General features: G+C 44.7%; 1 protein-coding gene across 2 annotated transcripts in view; it reads right to left on the reverse strand.

The window, feature by feature from the left end:
• LOC115124234 (integrin alpha-7-like) overlaps nt 1–18592 on the reverse strand; it is a 122557-nt gene that overhangs the window by 59783 nt on the left and 44182 nt on the right. For both annotated transcript variants that reach the window (XM_065002073.1, XM_065002074.1), the window contains exons 5-10: nt 12223–12430; nt 7370–7563; nt 3814–3902; nt 3505–3731; nt 2249–2310; nt 1890–2059 (exon numbers count right to left, since the gene is read on the reverse strand). In XM_065002073.1, coding sequence (XP_064858145.1) covers nt 1890–2059; nt 2249–2310; nt 3505–3731; nt 3814–3902; nt 7370–7563; nt 12223–12430 — 950 coding nt within the window. The remainder of the gene's footprint in view (nt 1–1889; nt 2060–2248; nt 2311–3504; nt 3732–3813; nt 3903–7369; nt 7564–12222; nt 12431–18592) is intronic.

The following is an 18592-nucleotide window of genomic DNA, read 5'->3' on the forward strand; positions in this document are numbered from 1 at the left end:
TCTAGGCCCTCTCCTATTCTCGCTATACACCAAGTCACTTGGCTCTGTCATAACCTCACATGGTCTCTCCTATCATTGCTATGCAGACGACACACAATTAATCTTCTCCTTTCCCCTTCTGATGACCAGGTGGCGAATCGCATCTCTGCATGTCTGGCAGACATATCAGTGTGGATGACGGATCACCACCTCAAGCTGAACCTCGGCAAGACGGAGCTGCTCTTCCTCCCGGGAAGGACTGCCCGTTCCATGATCTCGCCATCACGGTTGACAACTCCACTGTGTCCTCCTCCCAGAGCGCTAAGAACCTTGGCGTGATCCTGGACAACACCCTGTCGTTCTCAACTAACATCAAGGCGGTGGCCCGTTCCTGTAGGTTCATGCTCTACAACATCCGCAGAGTACGACCCTGCCTCACACAGGAAGCGGCGCAGGTCCTAATCCAGGCACTTGTCATCTCCCGTCTGGATTACTGCAACTCGCTGTTGGCTGGGCTCCCTGCCTGTGCCATTAAACCCCTACAACTCATCCAGAACGCCGCAGCCCGTCTGGTGTTCAACCTTCCCAAGTTCTCTCACGTCACCCCGCTCCTCCGCTCTCTCCACTGGCTTCCAGTTGAAGCTCGCATCCGCTACAAGACCATGGTGCTTGCCTACGGAGCTGTGAGGGGAACGGCACCTCACTACCTCCAGGCTCTGATCAGGCCCTACACCCAAACAAGGGCACTGCGTTCATCCACCTCTGGCCTGCTCGCCTCCCTACCACTGAGGAAGTACAGTTCCCGCTCAGCCCAGTCAAAACTGTTCGCTGCTCTGGCCCCCCAATGGTGGAACAAACTCCCTCACGACGCCAGGACAGCGGAGTCAATCACCACCTTCCGGAGACACCTGAAACCCCACCTCTTTAAGGAATACCTAGGATAGGATAAAGTAATCCTTCTCACCCCCCTTAAAAGATTTAGATGCACTATTGTAAAGTGGCTGCTCCACTGGATGTCATAAGGTGAATGCACCAATTTGTAAGTCGCTCTGGATAAGAGCGTCTGCTAAATGACTTAAATGTAAATGTAAACACAACAACACAACAACAACAGCAACAACACAACAACAACACCAACAACAACACCAACAACACATCAACATCAACAACACCTACAACAACACAACAACAACACCAACAACAACACAACAACACAACAACAACAACAACACAACAACAACAACAACAACAACACAACAACAACACCAACAACAACACAACAACAACAACACCAACAACACAACAACACAACAACACCAACAACACAACAACAACACCAACAACACAACAACACCAACAACAACACCAAAGAACACCAACAACACAACAACAACACAAACAACACAACAACAACAACAACACCAACAACACCAACAACACCAACAACACAACAACAACAACACCAACAACACATCAACAACACCTACAACAACACCAACAACACAACAACAACACCAACAACACAACAACACAACAACAACACCAACAACACAACAACAACAACAACACAACAAAAACAACAAACAACAACAACAACAACACCAACAACATCACCAACAACACAACAACACATCAACAACAACAACAACAACACCAACAACACAACAACAACAACAACAACAACAACACCAACAACACCTACAACAACACCAACAACAACACCAACAACAACACAACAACAACACCAACACAAAAAACCAACACCAACAACACAACAACACCAACAACAACACAACAACAACACCAACAACAACACAACAACAACACCAACAACAACACAACAACACAACAACACAACAACAACAAACACAATAACAACAAACATCAGTTCTCGACTGTCAGCCCTTTACGTGTAATTGGAAGGTGGCGCTCCGGCAGGCGGGATGGCGTTGACCCTTCAACTCCACCTCATCAGTGTGTGTGTACTCCGCCTCCTGTGCACTCCGACCCAAGAAGCTAACACGGTGGGGCAGGCCCAGCTTCCTGCGCTCGGTGTCAGCCTCGAAGAGTAGAACCAGGGCTAGAGGGGAAGGACGGAGGGAGGGGAAATGTCAGCACACCAAGGGAACAGCTCAGCTCATTTAATTAAGGACGGAGGGAGGGGAAATGTCAGCACACCAAGGGAACAGCTCAGCTCATTTGAAGCACAGAGTGACTGGAGTAAAAAACAAAGAAAAAAGAAGTGTTTCTAAACAGAGATGTAACTTACTGATGTTTGGTGAGTATGACTCTGGATATGCAGTATAGGTGAAGCACACTTTGACCTCCACACTGATGACAGAAAACAACAGAGTTGACCGAGGCCTGTGTTTAATTCTCAACAGCAGAAACACAATAGCCTGGTTGCCAGTCTTTTTCTGCTTTCACTAACTCTTTCACGGTTAGCAGAAGGTGAAAAGTAGACTGGCAACCAGGCTATATGAACACAAAAAAAGGACTGGCAACCAGGCTATATGAACACAAAAAAGGACTGGCAACCAGGCTATATGAACACAAAAAAAGACTGGCAACCAGGCTATATGAACACAAAAAAGGACTGAAAACCAGGCTATATGAACACAAAAAAGGACTGGCAACCAGGCTATATGAACACAAAAAAAAGGACTGGCAACCAGGCTATATGAACACAAAAAAAAACTGGCAACCAGACTATATGTACACAAAAAAAGGACTGGCAACCAGGCTATATGAACACAAAAAAAGACTGGCAACCAGGCTATATGAACACAAAAAAAGACTGGCAACCAAGCTATATGAACACAAAAAAAGACTGGCAACCAGGCTATATGTACACAAAAAAAGGACTGGCAACCAGGCTATATGAACACAAAAAAAGACTGGCAACCAGGCTATATGAACACAAAAAAAGACTGGCAACCAGGCTATATGAACACAAAAAAAGACTGGCAACCAGGCTATATGAACACAAAAAAGGACTGGCAACCAGGCTATATGAACACAAAAAAGGACTGGCAACCAGGCTATATGAACACAAAAAAGGACTGGCAACCAGGCTATATGAACACACAAAAAAGGACTGGCAACCAGGCTATATGAACACACAAAAAAGGACTGGCAACCAGGCTATATGAACACAAAAAAAGAAAAGTGAATGCAACCTACCTATGTGAATGCAACCTACCTATGTGAATGCAACCTACCTATGTGAATGCAACCTACTTATGTGAATGCAACCTACCTATGTGAATGCAACCTACCTATGTGAATGCAACCTACCTATGTGAATGCAACCTACCTATGTGAATGCAACCTACCTATTTGAATGCAACCTACCTATGTGAATGCAACCTACCTATGTGAATGCAACCTACCTATGTGAATGCAACCTACCTATGTGAATGCAACCTACCTATGTGAATGCAACCTACCTATTTGAATGCAACCTACCTATGTGAATGCAACCTACCTATGTGAATGCAACCTACCTATGTGAATGCAACCTACCACACTCCATCTCTCCCCTTGCAGTTGTGTTGCTCCAAGTCAATATAGTGCTGAGGTTCGATGGATACATCCCGCGTCACGTGAATGACGGGGCGAGACCTGTACAGAACCATCTTATCGCCGAGAGAGCCTACTGCCAGGTCAGGGTACAGGTTCCCATCGATGTCCAGGCCGCCTGAGATGGAGTAGCCAAACCGTTTCACCCCCTCGTTCACCCCTTCCAGGATCTGAGAGGGCAGAGTATAAACTACGTCAATTATCGGGGGGTGGATGGACAATAAAGCTTTTCGTGTGAATTCAAATTCTCACCTGTGCAGGCTTGGTGTCGATGCCCGAGGACGAGCCTCGGAAGATGAACACTTTCCCATCTCCATCGAACGGAGCCCCCACAGCGATGTCTGGACAGATACACAGATTGACATACATTAGATATAGGAGATCAGGCTCCAGCCCCTGGGGGGGTTCTGACTTACTTTACTGGCAATGGCAGTATGCAGGATTTATGATTTCTCTCAGGACAGTTGATGTTTCAACATTCACTATATAGTTAAATAAAGGTTAAATAAATAAATATATTTTAAAAGATGTCTGAAATTATACACTATTCTCTATACAGTATAGTATATGACTTTTGACCAGGGACCATAGGTCTCCAGGGACCATAGGTCTCCAGGTACCATTGGGCTCCAGGGACCGTAGGGCTCCAGGTACCATAGGTCTCCAGGGACCATAGGTCTCCAGGGACCATAGGGCTGCAGGGACCATAGCGCTCCAGGTACCACAGGGCTCCAGGGACCATAGGGCTCCAGGGACCATAGGGCTCCAGGGACCATAGAGCTCCAGGGACCATAGGGCTCCAGGGACCATAGGGCTCCAGGGACCATAGGGCTCCAGGGACTATAGGGCTCCAGGGACCATAGGTCTCCAGGTACCATAGGGCTCCAGGGACTGTAAGGCTGCAGGGACCATAGGGCTGCAGTGACCATAGGGCTCCAGGGACTATAGGGCTCCAGGGACCATAGGGCTCCAGGGACTGTAAGGCTCCAGGGACCATAGGGCTCCAGGGACCATAAGGCTCCAGGGACCATAAGGCTCCAGGGACTGTAAGGCTCCAGGGACCATAGGGCTCCAGGGACCATAGGTCTCCAGGGACCATAGGGCTCCAGGGACTGTAAGGCTCCAGGGACCATAGGGCTCCAGGGACTATAGGGCTGCAGGTACCATAAGGCTTCAGGGACCATAGGTCTCCAGGGACCATAGGGCTCCAGGGACTGTAAGGCTCCAGGGACCATAGGGCTCCAGGGACTATAGGGCTCCAGGGACTATAGGGCTCCAGGGACTATAGGGCTCCAGGGACTATAGGGCTCCAGGGATCATAGGGCTCCAGGGACCATAGGGCTCCAGGGATCATAGGGCTCCATGGACCATAGGGCTCCAGGGATCATAGGGCTCCAGGGACCATAAGGCTCCAGGGACCATAGGGCTCCAGGGACCATAGGGCTCCAGGGACTATAGGGCTCCAGGGACCATAGGGCTCCAGGGACCATAAGGCTCCAGGGACCATAGGGCTCCAGGGACCGTAAGGCTCCAGGGACCATAGGGCTCCAGGGACCATAAGTCTCCAGGGACCATAGGGCTCCAGGGACTGTAAGGCTCCAGGGACCATAGGGCTCCAGGGACCATAGGTCTCCAGGGACCATAGGGCTCCAGGGACTGTAAGGCTCCAGGGACCATAGGGCTCCAGGGACTATAGGGCTGCAGGTACCATAAGGCTTCAGGGACCATAGGGTTCCAGGGACTATAGGGCTCCAGGGACTATAGGGCTCCAGGGACCATAGGGCTCCAGGGACCATAGGGCTCCAGGGACCATAGGGCTCCAGGGACCATAGGGCTCCAGGGACTATAGGGCTCCAGGGACTATAGGGCTCCAGGGACTATAGGGCTCCAGGGACCATAGGGCTCCAGGGACTATAGGGCTCCAGGGACTATAGGGCTCCAGGGACCATAGGGCTCCAGGGATCATAGGGCTCCAGGGATCATAGGGCTCCAGGGACTATAGGGCTCCAGGGATCATAGGGCTCCAGGGACCATAGGGCTCCAGGGATCATAGGGCTCCATGGACCATAGGGCTCCAGGGATCATAGGGCTCCAGGGACCATAAGGCTCCAGGGACCATAGGGCTCCAGGGACCATAGGGCTCCAGGGACTATAGGGCTCCAGGGACCATAAGGCTCCAGGGACCATAGGGCTCCAGGGACCATAAGGCTCCAGGGACCATAGGGCTCCAGGGACCATAGGGCTCCAGGGACCATAAGGCTCCAGGGACCATAGGGCTCCAGGGACCATAAGGCTCCAGGGACCATAAGGCTCCAGGGACTGTAAGGCTCCAGGGACCATAGGGCTCCAGGGACCATAGGGCTCCAGGGACTGTAAGGCTCCAGGGACCATAGGGCTCCAGGGACTATAGGGCTGCAGGTACCATAAGGCTTCAGGGACCATAGGGTTCCAGGGACTATAGGGCTCCAGGGACCATAGGGCTCCAGGGACCATAGGGCTCCAGGGACCATAGGGCTCCAGGGACTATAGGGCTCCAGGGACTATAGGGCTCCAGGGACCATAGGGCTCCAGGGACTATAGGGCTCCAGGGACTATAGGGCTCCAGGGACCATAGGGCTCCAGGGACTATAGGGCTCCAGGGACTATAGGGCTCCAGGGACTGTACGTCTCCAGGGACCATAGAGCTCCAGGGACCGTAGGGTTCCAGGGACCGTAGGGTTCCAGGGACCATAGGGCTCCAGGGACTATAGGGCTCCAGGGATCATAGGGCTCCAGGGACTATATGGCTCCAGGGATCATAGGGCTCCAGGGACCATAGGGCTCCAGGGATCATAGGGCTCCATGGACCATAGGGCTCCAGGGATCATAGGGCTCCAGGGACCATAACGGCTCCAGGGACCATAGGGCTCCAGGGACCATAGGGCTCCAGGGACTATAGGGCTCCAGGGACCATAAGGCTCCAGGGACCATAGGGCTCCAGGGACCATAAGGCTCCAGGGACCATAGGGCTCCAGGGACCATAAGGCTCCAGGGACCATAGGGCTCCAGGGACCATAAGGCTCCAGGGACCATAGGGCTCCATGGACCATAGGGCTCCAGGGACCATAAGGCTCCAGGGATCATAGGGCTCCAGGGACCATAAGGCTCCAGGGACCATAGGGCTCCAGGGACCATAGGGCTCCAGGGACCATAGGGCTCTTATTGGTGTTGTTTGTCTGTCATTTTTGTAATGACTTGGTGCTGAATATCTTGGCCAGGACGCTCTTGAAAAAGAGATATTAAATCCCAATGAGCCCTTCCTGGTTAAATAAAGGTTGAATAAATAATACATAAATAAAATAGGGCACTACATAGGGAATAGGGTGCCTTTTGAGACACAGAAAATGCAGAAGCAGTCATAGATTGGACACACCTACTGATTCAAGGGTTTTTCTTAATTTAAAAAAAAAAAATTCTATATTGTAGAATAATAATGAAGACATCGAAACTATGAAATAACACATATGGAATCATGTAGTAACCAAGAAAAGTGTTAAACCAATCAAAAAATATTTTATATTTGAGATTCTTCAAAGTAGCCACCCTTTACCACGATGACAGCTTTGCACACATTATTCCATAATGTAGAAAATTGTAAAAAAAATAAAGAAAAACCCCTTGAATGACTAGGTGGGTCCAAACTTTTGACTGGTACTGTATTTTTTTTAAACAGTTACTCAGTCCCCTCTGTCCACTCAGTCCCTTCATGCAGTCAATTGTAAATGAATGCACGTTAAATAAAGTTTAACTTGACCGAGTCGATCCTCACCATCATATCCGTCCCGGTCCAGGTCTCCCACATTGTTGACGGTCAGTCCAAACATGGAGTCATGAGTTCCGTTGAGCCTGATTGGCTGAGCGTACTCCCAGTTACCGAATCGGTTGAGGAAGATGTACACAGCACCTCCGATCTCTGTCTTCCTGTCAAAATAGTTGGGAGCTCCCACTATCAGGTCTGTCCAGCTGAGAGAGAGGGCAGGTAGTTTGAAGTTTCACAAATTATTTTCAATTCAATCACTTTCTTGACAGCATTCCTTTCCATTTTTTTCCAAACATGTTTGGTCAGAAAGTTACTTTTTAGACCTGAATGCTAAAACATTTAGTCATTTTGCAAACCCCAGCATACCATGAGACATGTGTTCATCACTGGAAATGATAAAAAATTTAGTTGATATCATTTAAAAGCTTACAAACAGGGTTGTCAAACTATTGTATTATTTCTTAAAATAAGACATTTTGTTATTTTTAAACCTATAACATAAATTACCTAAAAAAATGTCTAAACTCCTATATTTTCATATTCACAGATGCTGTTGCTTGCAACCTATTTCACATCATCTAAGGTTTTTTGTTTTGTGGTAACACCCTCGGTTGAGAGTGACACAACATGTTCCTGAAAACAAGATGGGGTGTCATTTCAATCATAGATATAGAATGGATAGAATGGACCTAAAGTAAGAACACTGCAATTTACCCGGTACACCATTTAAATGTAAAGTGAATTGAAATAACATTTTGTGAAACATCACAGCACAGTTGAAAAAAAGATATGTCTAATAGAAAAATGTAAACTGGATGGTGTTCTGGATGGTGTTTAAACTGGATGGTGTTCTGGATGGTGTTTAAACTGGATGGTGTTTAAACTGGATGGTGTTTAAACTGGATGGTGTTTAAACCTGATGGTGTTTAAAGTGGATGGTGTTCTGGATGGTGTTTAAACTGGATGGTGTTTAAACTGGATGGTGTTTAAACTGGATGGTGTTCAGACATAGATGGGAAGAGTTGAGGTTGAGGGAAGCTGAAGGCCGGGACTAAATATATTTTAAAAAACGTCAAGATAACTAATGTAAAATATACTGTGTCCGTAAAATGTATATAGCATGTATAAGCTGGAAGTAAGCGCCTAAGTGTTGTTGTCCATTAGTTTACTCCAATTAGGGGACAGGTGGTTGGGTTAGGGGAGGGGTGGTAGGGTTAGGGGACGGCTGGTAGGGTTAGGTGAAAGAACAACACTGATTCGATCAGTGTGTGTGACCAGTGGGTACTCTCATTCAAGTAAAAAATGTTTGATTTGTGGATGCACGAATCACTGCTTTTAACCAGGGCAAGGTGACCGGAAACATGACCGAATACAAACAGTGTAGCTATGCCCTCCGCAAGGCAATCAAACAAGCTAAGCGTCAGTATAGAGACAAAATAGATTCGCAATTCAACGGATCAGACACAAGAGGTGTGTGGCAGGGTCTACAGTCAATCACAGATTACAAAAAGAAAACCAGCCCCAACGCAGACCAGGATGTCTTGCTCCCACACAGACTAAACAACTTCTTTGCTCGCTTTGAGGACAATACAGTGCCACTGACACGGCCCGCTACCAAAACCTGCGGACTCTCCTTCACTGCAGGTGACGTGAGTACAACATTTAAACGTGGTAACCCTCGCAAGGCTGCAGGCTCAGACGGCATCCCCAGCCGCGTCCTCAGAGCATGTGCAGACCAGCTGGCTGGTGTGTTTACGGACATATTAATTCAAGCCTCATCCCAGTCTGCTGTTCCCACATGCTTCAAGAGGGCCACCATTGTTCCTGTTTCCAAGAAAGCTAAGGTAACTGAGCTAAACGACTACCGCCCCGTAGCACTCACTTCCGTCATCATGAAGTGCTTTGAGAGACGAGTCAAGGACCATATCACCTCCAACCTACCTGACACCCTAGACCCACTCCAATTTGCTTACCACCCCAATAGGTCCACAGACGATGCGATCTCAACCACACTGCACACTGCCCTAACCCATCTGGACAAGAGGAATACCTATGTGAGAATGCTGTTCATCGACTACAGCTCAGCATTTAACACCATAGTACCCTCCAAACTCGTCATCAAGCTCGAGACCCTGGGTCTTGACCCGCCCTGTGCAACTGGGTACTGGACTTCCTGACGGGCCGCCCCCAAGGTGATGAGGGTAGGTAACAACATCTCCACCCCGCTGATCCTCAACACTGGGGCCTCACAAGGGTGCATTCTGAGCCCTCTCCTGTACTCCCTGTTCACCCACGACTGCGTGGCCATGCACGCCTCCAACTCAATCATCAAGTTTGCGGACGACACAACAGTGGTAGGCTTGATTACCAACAGCGACGAGACGGCCTACAGGGGGGAGGTGAGGGCCCTCGGAGTGTGGTGTCAGGAAAATAACCTCTTCCTCAACATCAACAAAACAAAGGAGATGATCGTGGACTTCAGGAAACAGCAGAGGGAGCACCTCCCTATCCACATCGATGGGACAGTGGTGGAGAGGGTAGAAAGTTTTAAGTTCCTTGGCGTACACATCAAGGACAAACTGAATTGGTTCACCCACACAGACAGCGTAGTGAAGAAGGCACAGCAGCACCTCTTCAACCTCAGGAGCCTGAAGAAATTTGGCTTGTCACCAAAAGCACTCACAAACTTTTACAGATGCACAATCAAGAGCATCCTGTCTGGCTGTATCACCGCCTGGTACGGCAACTGCTCCGCCCACAACAGTAAGGCTCTCCAGAGGGTAGTGGGGTCTGCACAACGCATCACCAGGGGCAAACTATCTGCCCTCCAGGACACCTACACCACCCGATGTTACAGGAAGGCCATAAAGATCATCAAGGACAACAACCACCCAAGCCACTGCCTGTTCACCCCGCTATCATCCAGAAGGCGAGGTCAGTACAGGTGCATCAAAGTGGGGACCGAGAGACTGAAAAACAGCTTCTATCTCAAGGCCATCAGACTGTTAAACAGCCACCACTAACATTGAGTGGCTGCTGCCATACATGCAAAAAAATGTATCACTAGCCACTTTAAACAATGCCACTTAATATAATGTTTACATACCCTACATTACTCATCTCTTATGTATATACTGTACTCTATACCATCTACTGCATCTTTATGTAATACATGTATCACTAGCCACTTTAAACTATGCCACTTTGTTTACATACTCATCTCATATGTATATGTATATACTGTACTCGATACCATCTACTGCATCTTGCCTATGCCGTTCTTGTACCATCACTCATTCATATATCTTTATGTACATATTCTTCATCCCTTTACACTTGTGTGTATAAAGTAGCTGTTGTGAAATTGTTAGGTTAGATTACTCGTTGGTTATTACTGCATTGTCGGAACTAGAAGCACAAGCATTTCGCTACACTCGCATTAACATCTGCTAACCATGTGTATGTGACAAATAAAATTTGATTAGATTTGACCATTTGGTACAAAACGTGACACCCACCCTGTATTCAAGATGGCCGGCACAACACAAAAACCTTAGATAATATAAAATAGGTTCTAAGCTACAATAAATGTAAATATACTGTATGTTTTTTATCCTGGGTTTTGCAACCTTACTCACCCATCACTGTTGAGCCATGGTAACTATGGCTACAGACTAACTGTGTATTCATTCATGTACACTGCTATCAATAGTAGCAGTAGATGTGTCTCTCACCCATCACTGTTGAGCCATGGTAACTATGGCTACAGACTAACTGTGTATGCATTCCTGTACACTGCTATCAATAGTAGCAGTAGTAGCAGTAGATGTGTCTCTCACCCATCACTGTTGAGCCATGGTAACTATGGCTACAGACTAACTGTGTATGCATTCCCGTACACTGCTATCAATAGTAGCAGTAGTAGCAGTAGATGTGTCTCTCACCCATCACTGTTGAGCCATGGTAACTATGGCTACAGACTAACTGTGTATGCATTCCCGTACACTGCTATCAATAGTAGCAGTAGTAGCAGTAGATGTGTCTCTCACCCATCACTGTTGAGCCATGGTAACTATGGCTACAGACTAACTGTGTATGCATTCCTGTACACTGCTATCAATAGTAGCAGTAGTAGCAGTAGATGTGTCTCTCACCCATCACTGTTGAGCCATGGTAACTATGGCTACAGACTAACAGTGTATGCATTCCTGTACACTGCTATCAATAGTAGCAGTAGATGTGTCTCTCACCCATCACTGTTGAGCCATGGTAACTATGGCTACAGACTAACTGTGTATGCATTCCTGTACACTGCTATCAATAGTAGCAGTAGTAGCAGTAGATGTGTCTCTCACCCATCACTGTTGAGCCATGGTAACTATGGCTACAGACTAACTGTGTATGCATTCCTGTACACTGCTATCAATAGTAGCAGTAGTAGCAGTAGATGTGTCTCTCACCCATCACTGTTGAGCCATGGTAACTATGGCTACAGACTAAATGTGTATGCATTCCTGTACACTGCTATCAATAGTAGCAGTAGTAGCAGTAGATGTGTCTCTCACCCATCACTGTTGAGCCATGGTAACTATGGCTACAGACTAACTGTGTATGCATTCCTGTACACTGCTATCAATAGTAGCAGTAGTAGCAGTAGATGTGTCTCTCACCCATCACTGTTGAGCCATGGTAACTATGGCTACAGACTAACTGTGTATGCATTCCTGTACACTGCTATCAATAGTAGCAGTAGATGTGTCTCTCACCCATCACTGTTGAGCCATGGTAACTATGGCTACAGACTAACTGTGTATGCATTCCTGTACACTGCTATCAATAGTAGCAGTAGATGTGTCTCTCACCCATCACTGTTGAGATCAGCCGTGGCCACAGAGTACCCGAAGGAAGAACCCAGCTCCTCTCCCCACAGGATGTGCTGTGGCACCAGGCGGTACACGTTGTCTTTACGCAGTAGCACAACCGCTCCCGTGTGATTGGCTCGCGGAGCCCCTGCCACGAAGGTCAGCTCCCCATGGCTCGTTATGTCGTTAGCAGAGTCCACCGAGAAACCTGCAGCAAGGCATCATGGGATAACAGTTATTAGAAGTAGACTGTGTGTGTGTGTGTGTGTGTGTGTGTGTGTGTGTGTGTGTGTGTGTGTGTGTGTGTGTGTGTGTGTGTGTGTCTGTGCGTGTGCGTGTGCGTGTGTGTGTGTGTGTGTGTGCGTGCGTGTCTGTGCGTGTGCGTGTGTACTGTATATTGACCACAGTCTCTCTCTAAGCTCATCTCCTTTAGTGTTCTCTCATCCTTGTTGTAATAAAATGTAGCCTAAGTGGCTATTGATTTAATGGAAAACACATGATGAGTGTAATGTCCCTTAGTTTGTCGTAAAGGGAGGGACGAGCTGCCCTCCTCCCTGTCAGAGAGAGCAGTGTGTGTCTGTGTCTGTCTGTCTGTCTGTCTGTCTGTCTGTCTGTCTGTCTGTCTGTCGGTCGGTCTGTGTGTCTGTGTGTCGGTCGGTCTGTGTGTCTGTGTGTGTGTCTGTCTGTGTGTGTCTGTCTGTGTGTGTGTGTGTGTGTCTGTGTGTGTGTGTCTGTGTGTGTGTGTCTGTCTGTGTCTGTGTCTTCTCCCCCATAAAGAGATAAAGACTAGGCCCATGTGTCTGTCTGTGTCTGTGTCTTCTCCCCCATAAAGAGATAAAGACTAGGCCCATGTGTGTGTCTGTGTCTTCTCCCCCATAAAGAGATAAAGACTAGGCCCATGTGTGTGTCTGTGTCTGTGTCTTCTCCCCCATAAAGAGATAAAGACTAGGCCCATGTGTCTGTCTGTGTCTTCTCCCCCATAAAGAGATAAAGACTAGGCCCATGTGTGTGTCTGTGTCTTCTCCCCCATAAAGAGATAAAGACTAGGCCCATGTGTCTGTCTGTGTCTGTGTCTTCTCCCCCATAAAGAGATAAAGACTAGGCCCATGTCTGTGTCTGTGTCTTCTCCCCCATAAAGAGATAAAGACTAGGCCCATGTGTGTGTCTGTGTCTGTGTCTTCTCCCCCATAAAGAGATAAAGACTAGGCCCATGTGTGTGTCTGTGTCTGTGTCTTCTCCCCCATAAAGAGATAAAGACTAGGCCCATGTGTGTGTCTGTGTCTGTGTCTTCTCCCCCATAAAGAGATAAAAAGCCCAGATAAAGACTAGGCCCATGTGTCTGTGTCTGTGTCTTCTCCCCCATAAAGAGATAAAGACTAGGCCCATGTGTCTGTCTGTGTCTTCTCCCCCATAAAGAGATAAAGACTAGGCCCATGTGTGTGTCTGTGTCTTCTCCCCCATAAAGAGATAAAGACTAGGCCCATGTGTCTGTCTGTGTCTGTGTCTTCTCCCCCATAAAGAGATAAAGACTAGGCCCATGTGTCTGTCTGTGTCTTCTCCCCCATAAAGAGATAAAGACTAAGCCCATGTGTCTGGTAGGAAGAGAAACATGAGGTAACATCTTAGCAGATCTCTTGTGTTACTCTAATGCAGCAGATTTTGCTGCTCAGGAAGCACGTAAACAGAGCAGTCTAGCGTTCATCTTGCTTCTGCTTCAATGGGATTTACTCCCTCAGGAATGTGAGGGGTGTGTCTGCATACAATTCAGGTATAGTGTAATAGTGTAATAGTGTAATAGTGTAATGGTGAAATAGTGTAATAGTGTAATAGTGTAATAGTGTAATAGTGAAATAGTGTAATAGTGTAATAGTGTAATAGTGTAATGGTGTAATGGTGAAATAGTGTAATAGTGTAATAGTGTAATGGTGTAATAGTGTAATAGTGTAATGGTGAAATAGTGTAATAGTGTAATAGTGTAATAGTGTAGTGTAATGGTGTAATAGTGTAATGGTGTAATAGTGTAATAGTGGTGAAATAGTGTAATAGTGTAATGGTAATAGTGTAATAGTGAAATAGTGTAATAGTGTAATAGTGTAATGGTGTAATAGTGTAATAGTGTAATAGTGTAATGGTGAAATAGTGTAATAGTGTAATAGTGTAATAGTGTAATGGTGTAATAGTGTAATGGTGTAATAGTGTAATAGTGAAATAGTGTAATAGTGTAATGGTGTAATAGTGTAATAGTGTAATGGTGAAATAGTGTAATAGTGAAATAGTGTAATGGTGAAATAGTGTAATAGTGTAATAGTGTAATGGTGAAATAGTGTAATAGTGAAATAGTGTAATAGTGTAATAGTGTAATGGTGAAATAGTGTAATAGTGAAATAGTGAAATAGTGAAATAGTGTAATAGTGTAATAGTGTAATGGTGAAATAGTGTAATAGTGTAATAGTGTAATAGTGTAATAGTGTAATGGTGTAATAGTGTAATAGTGAAATAGTGTAATAGTGTAATGGTGAAATAGTGTAATAGTGAAATAGTGTAATAGTGTAATAGTGTAATAGTGTAATAGTGTAATAGTGTAATAGTGTAATAGTGTAATAGTGTAATAGTGTAATAGTGTAATAGTGTAATAGTGTAATGGTGAAATAGTGTAATAGTGTAATAGTGTAATAGTGTAATAGTGTAATAGTGTAATAGTGTAATAAGTGTAATGGTGAAATAAGTGTAATAGTGTAAAATAGTGTAATAGTGTAATAGTGTAATGGTGAAATAGTGTAATAGTGAAATAGTGTAATAGTGTAATAGTGTAATAGTGTAATAGTGAAATAGTGTAATAGTGTAATAGTGTAATAGTGTAATAGTGTAATAGTGTAATAGTGTAATAGTGTAATAGTGTAATAGTGTAATAGTGAAATAGTGTAATAGTGTAATAGTGTAATAGTGTAATAGTGTAATAGTGTAATAGTGTAATAGTGTAATGGTGAAATAGTGTAATAGTGAAATAGTGTAATAGTGTAATAGTGTAATGGTGAAATAGTGTAATAGTGAAATAGTGTAATAGTGTAATAGTGTAATAGTGTAATAGTGTAATGGTGTAATAGTGTAATAGTGAAATAGTGTAATAGTGTAATAGTGTAATAGTGTAATAGTGTAATAGTGTAATGGTGAAATAGTGTAATAGTGTAATAGTGTAATAGTGTAATAGTGTAATGGTGAAATAGTGTAATAGTGTAATAGTGTAATAGTGTAATAGTGTAATAGTGTAATAGTGTAATAGTGTAATAGTGAACTAGTGTAATAGTGTAATAGTGTAATGGTGTAATAGTGAAATAGTGTAATAGTGTAATAGTGTAATAGTGTCATAGTGAAATAGTGTAATGGTGAAATAGTGTAATGGTGAAATATAGAAAGAAGAGGTAATTGAACGTGCACGTGGTGCGAAAATGTAACTTTGTTTCAACAAACTGTGTGAAAAAATATCAGATACAAATCAAATAATAAAACATTTAAAAACAGGCAAACACACTAAACAGCTACAGCTATGTTCCAGTCCAACATGCGGCGGTGTGAGACGGAGAGGAGAGGATTGGCAGTGACCTGTGTTAGTTGAAAGGTCAACATACAGGGAGACGCTCAAAGACAAACACAGAGACGGCGGATGTGTCGGAAAACATTACTAGCCATCAAATCCTTGGAAACAACGACAGAGAAATCAATGATGTGACATCTCGTAGACAAACAGACACAAAGACAGACTAAAGCATCTCGTAGACAAACAGACACAAAGACAGACTAAAGCATTGCGTAGACAAACAGACACAAAGACAGACTAAAGCATTGCGTCGACAAACAGACACAAAGACAGACTAAAGCATCTCGTAGACAAACAGACACAAAGACAGACTAAAGCATCTCGTAGACAAACAGACACAAAGACAGACTAATGCATCTTGTCGACAAACAGACACAAAGACAGACTAATGCATCTTGTCGACAAACAGACACAAAGACAGACTAAAGCATCTCGTCGACAAACAGACACAAAGACAGACTAAAGCATCTCGTAGACAAACAGACACAAAGACAGACTAAAGCATCGCGTCGACAAACAGACACAAAGACAGACTAAAGCATCTCGTAGACAAACAGACACAAAGATAGACTAAAGCATCGCGTCGACAAACAGACACAAAGACAGACTAAAGCATCGCGTCGACAAACAGACACAAAGACAGACTAATGCATCTTGTCGACAAACAGACACAAAGACAGACTAATGCATCTTGTCGACAAACAGACACAAAGACAGACTAAAGCATCTCGTCGACAAACAGACACAAAGACAGACTAAAGCATCCCGTCGACAAACAGACAAGTAATTGAGCAGCACCAGGGAGACAGGTGTGTGGAATGATACAGTTTGAGTTGAGAACCAGTAAAAGGAAAGGCCTAAATACCACAGAAGTCAACATTACAACTCCAGGAAGTCTTTTTATCAGGCCTTTAGTGAAGGATTTACCACACAGTTTCTCTTTCACTTGGCAGTCTGATCCGCCTTTTCCTTGTCCTCAGAAGTCCAATCTTCTATGTGAAAGCTATAAAAGGGAACCGAGGCTTTGTCCCGTTATGTTTTTAAAAAAGCGAAATGGGACCCAACGGGTTGGGGAATGTGGCCCCAGAGAAAAGATATCAAACACAGTTGTGTTGTGCAGCTGTCAAAAGGGTCAAGCCTCACGGCTGTAAAGCTTATGTTCGGTTAGACTATGTGGTAAAAAATAAATAAACATTTGAAAAAGCTACATAGCCCGAGAATCAACGGAAAACTGAAATCTGAATGGGATCTAAATATATTGTTGCAGCTTTACTTACATTATCTGATAGCATATTTTATCAGTATTTTACAACGGGGGTTTTCTTTTAACGGAACATCGTGTGAGTCAGATATAAAAATAAAAAAATATAGAAAACTGACATTTCACTTTTCATTGGCTGTATTTATTTTGGCAGGAACTCTGGAAAACCTGGGCTGACTGAGCAGTTGACTGGGCTGGGCTCCCTATCCAACGATAATCTGATTTAGGAGAAACACAGTGTAAAACTGCTCCTGCTGGGTACTGACTGAATAATACGAATCACTCAGTCGAGAGACTAGGGGCCAGTTTCCCAAACAAATATGGAGGCCAGTCCAGGACTAAGAAGTATTTTATAGAGACTCTCCATTAAGAATATACTTTTAAGTCCAGAACTAGTAATATCACTACTGTCTGTCTATAAGTAACCAGTAATATCGCTACTGTCTGTCTATAAATAACCAGTAATATCACTACTGTCTGTCTATAAATAACCAGTAATATCGCTACTGTCTGTCTATAAATAACCAGTAATATCACTACTGTCTGTCTATAAATAACCAGTAATAACACTACTGTCTGTCTATAAATAACCAGTAATATCACTACTGTCTGTCTATAAATAACCAGTAATATCACTACTGTCTGTCTATAAATAACCAGTAATATCACTACTGTCTGTCTATAAATAACCAGTAATATCACTACTGTCTGTCTATAAATAACCAGTAATATCACTACTGTCTGTCTATAAATAACCAGTAATATATGTCTGTAAATAACTAGTAATAACACTACTGTCTATATGTTAATAACCAGTAATATCACTACTGTCTATATGTTAATAACCAGTAATATCACTACTGTCTGTCTATAAATAACCAGTAATAGCACTACTGTCTGTTAGTAAGCGTGCATAGCTCCGTATGTATGTCCAGTCATTATGTCATTTGGTTAGAGGATCAGGATCGATGGAGGCATGCTGCCTGTTAGACGTGAGGGGGTCAAAGGTTAAAATGGGCATTAAGGAAGTGGAGGAGGAGTGATCATTATGGAGAAGGGACAAGGCATCTCTAATGGAACCCTCGTCCTTATATAGTGCAATCGTTTTGACAAGGGCCCATAACGCTCTGGTTAAAAGTCATGCTAAGTATAGGCAATAGGGCTCCATATGGGGACATAGTCCCGTTGGTTTGTATAGAGGAGGAGGAGGTGAATAAAGAGATTTACAGGTTTGAGGTGAACAATCGATGGGAACAATCGATCCGGGGGGAACAATCGATCCCACGGACAGAACGTTATTGGTTAGAGTCCATTAGCCATCTAAAAAAAAGGGAATGAGCCAATAGGACCGCTGAGTTTAAACTACGCCTTCAAAATGAAGACGCTCTGAAGGCTCTGTTCCTATGACCTTCACCGGAACACCGTTACTATAGGAACTGTATCACATGTTGATCTCAGAACACGTTGTTCACTGGGAGATTTGTCTTTTTCTTTTCTTTCTGCTTTGCTTACTT

Source organism: Oncorhynchus nerka, linkage group LG15, assembly GCF_034236695.1.
Source record: "Oncorhynchus nerka isolate Pitt River linkage group LG15, Oner_Uvic_2.0, whole genome shotgun sequence".
NCBI lineage: Eukaryota > Metazoa > Chordata > Actinopteri > Salmoniformes > Salmonidae > Oncorhynchus > Oncorhynchus nerka.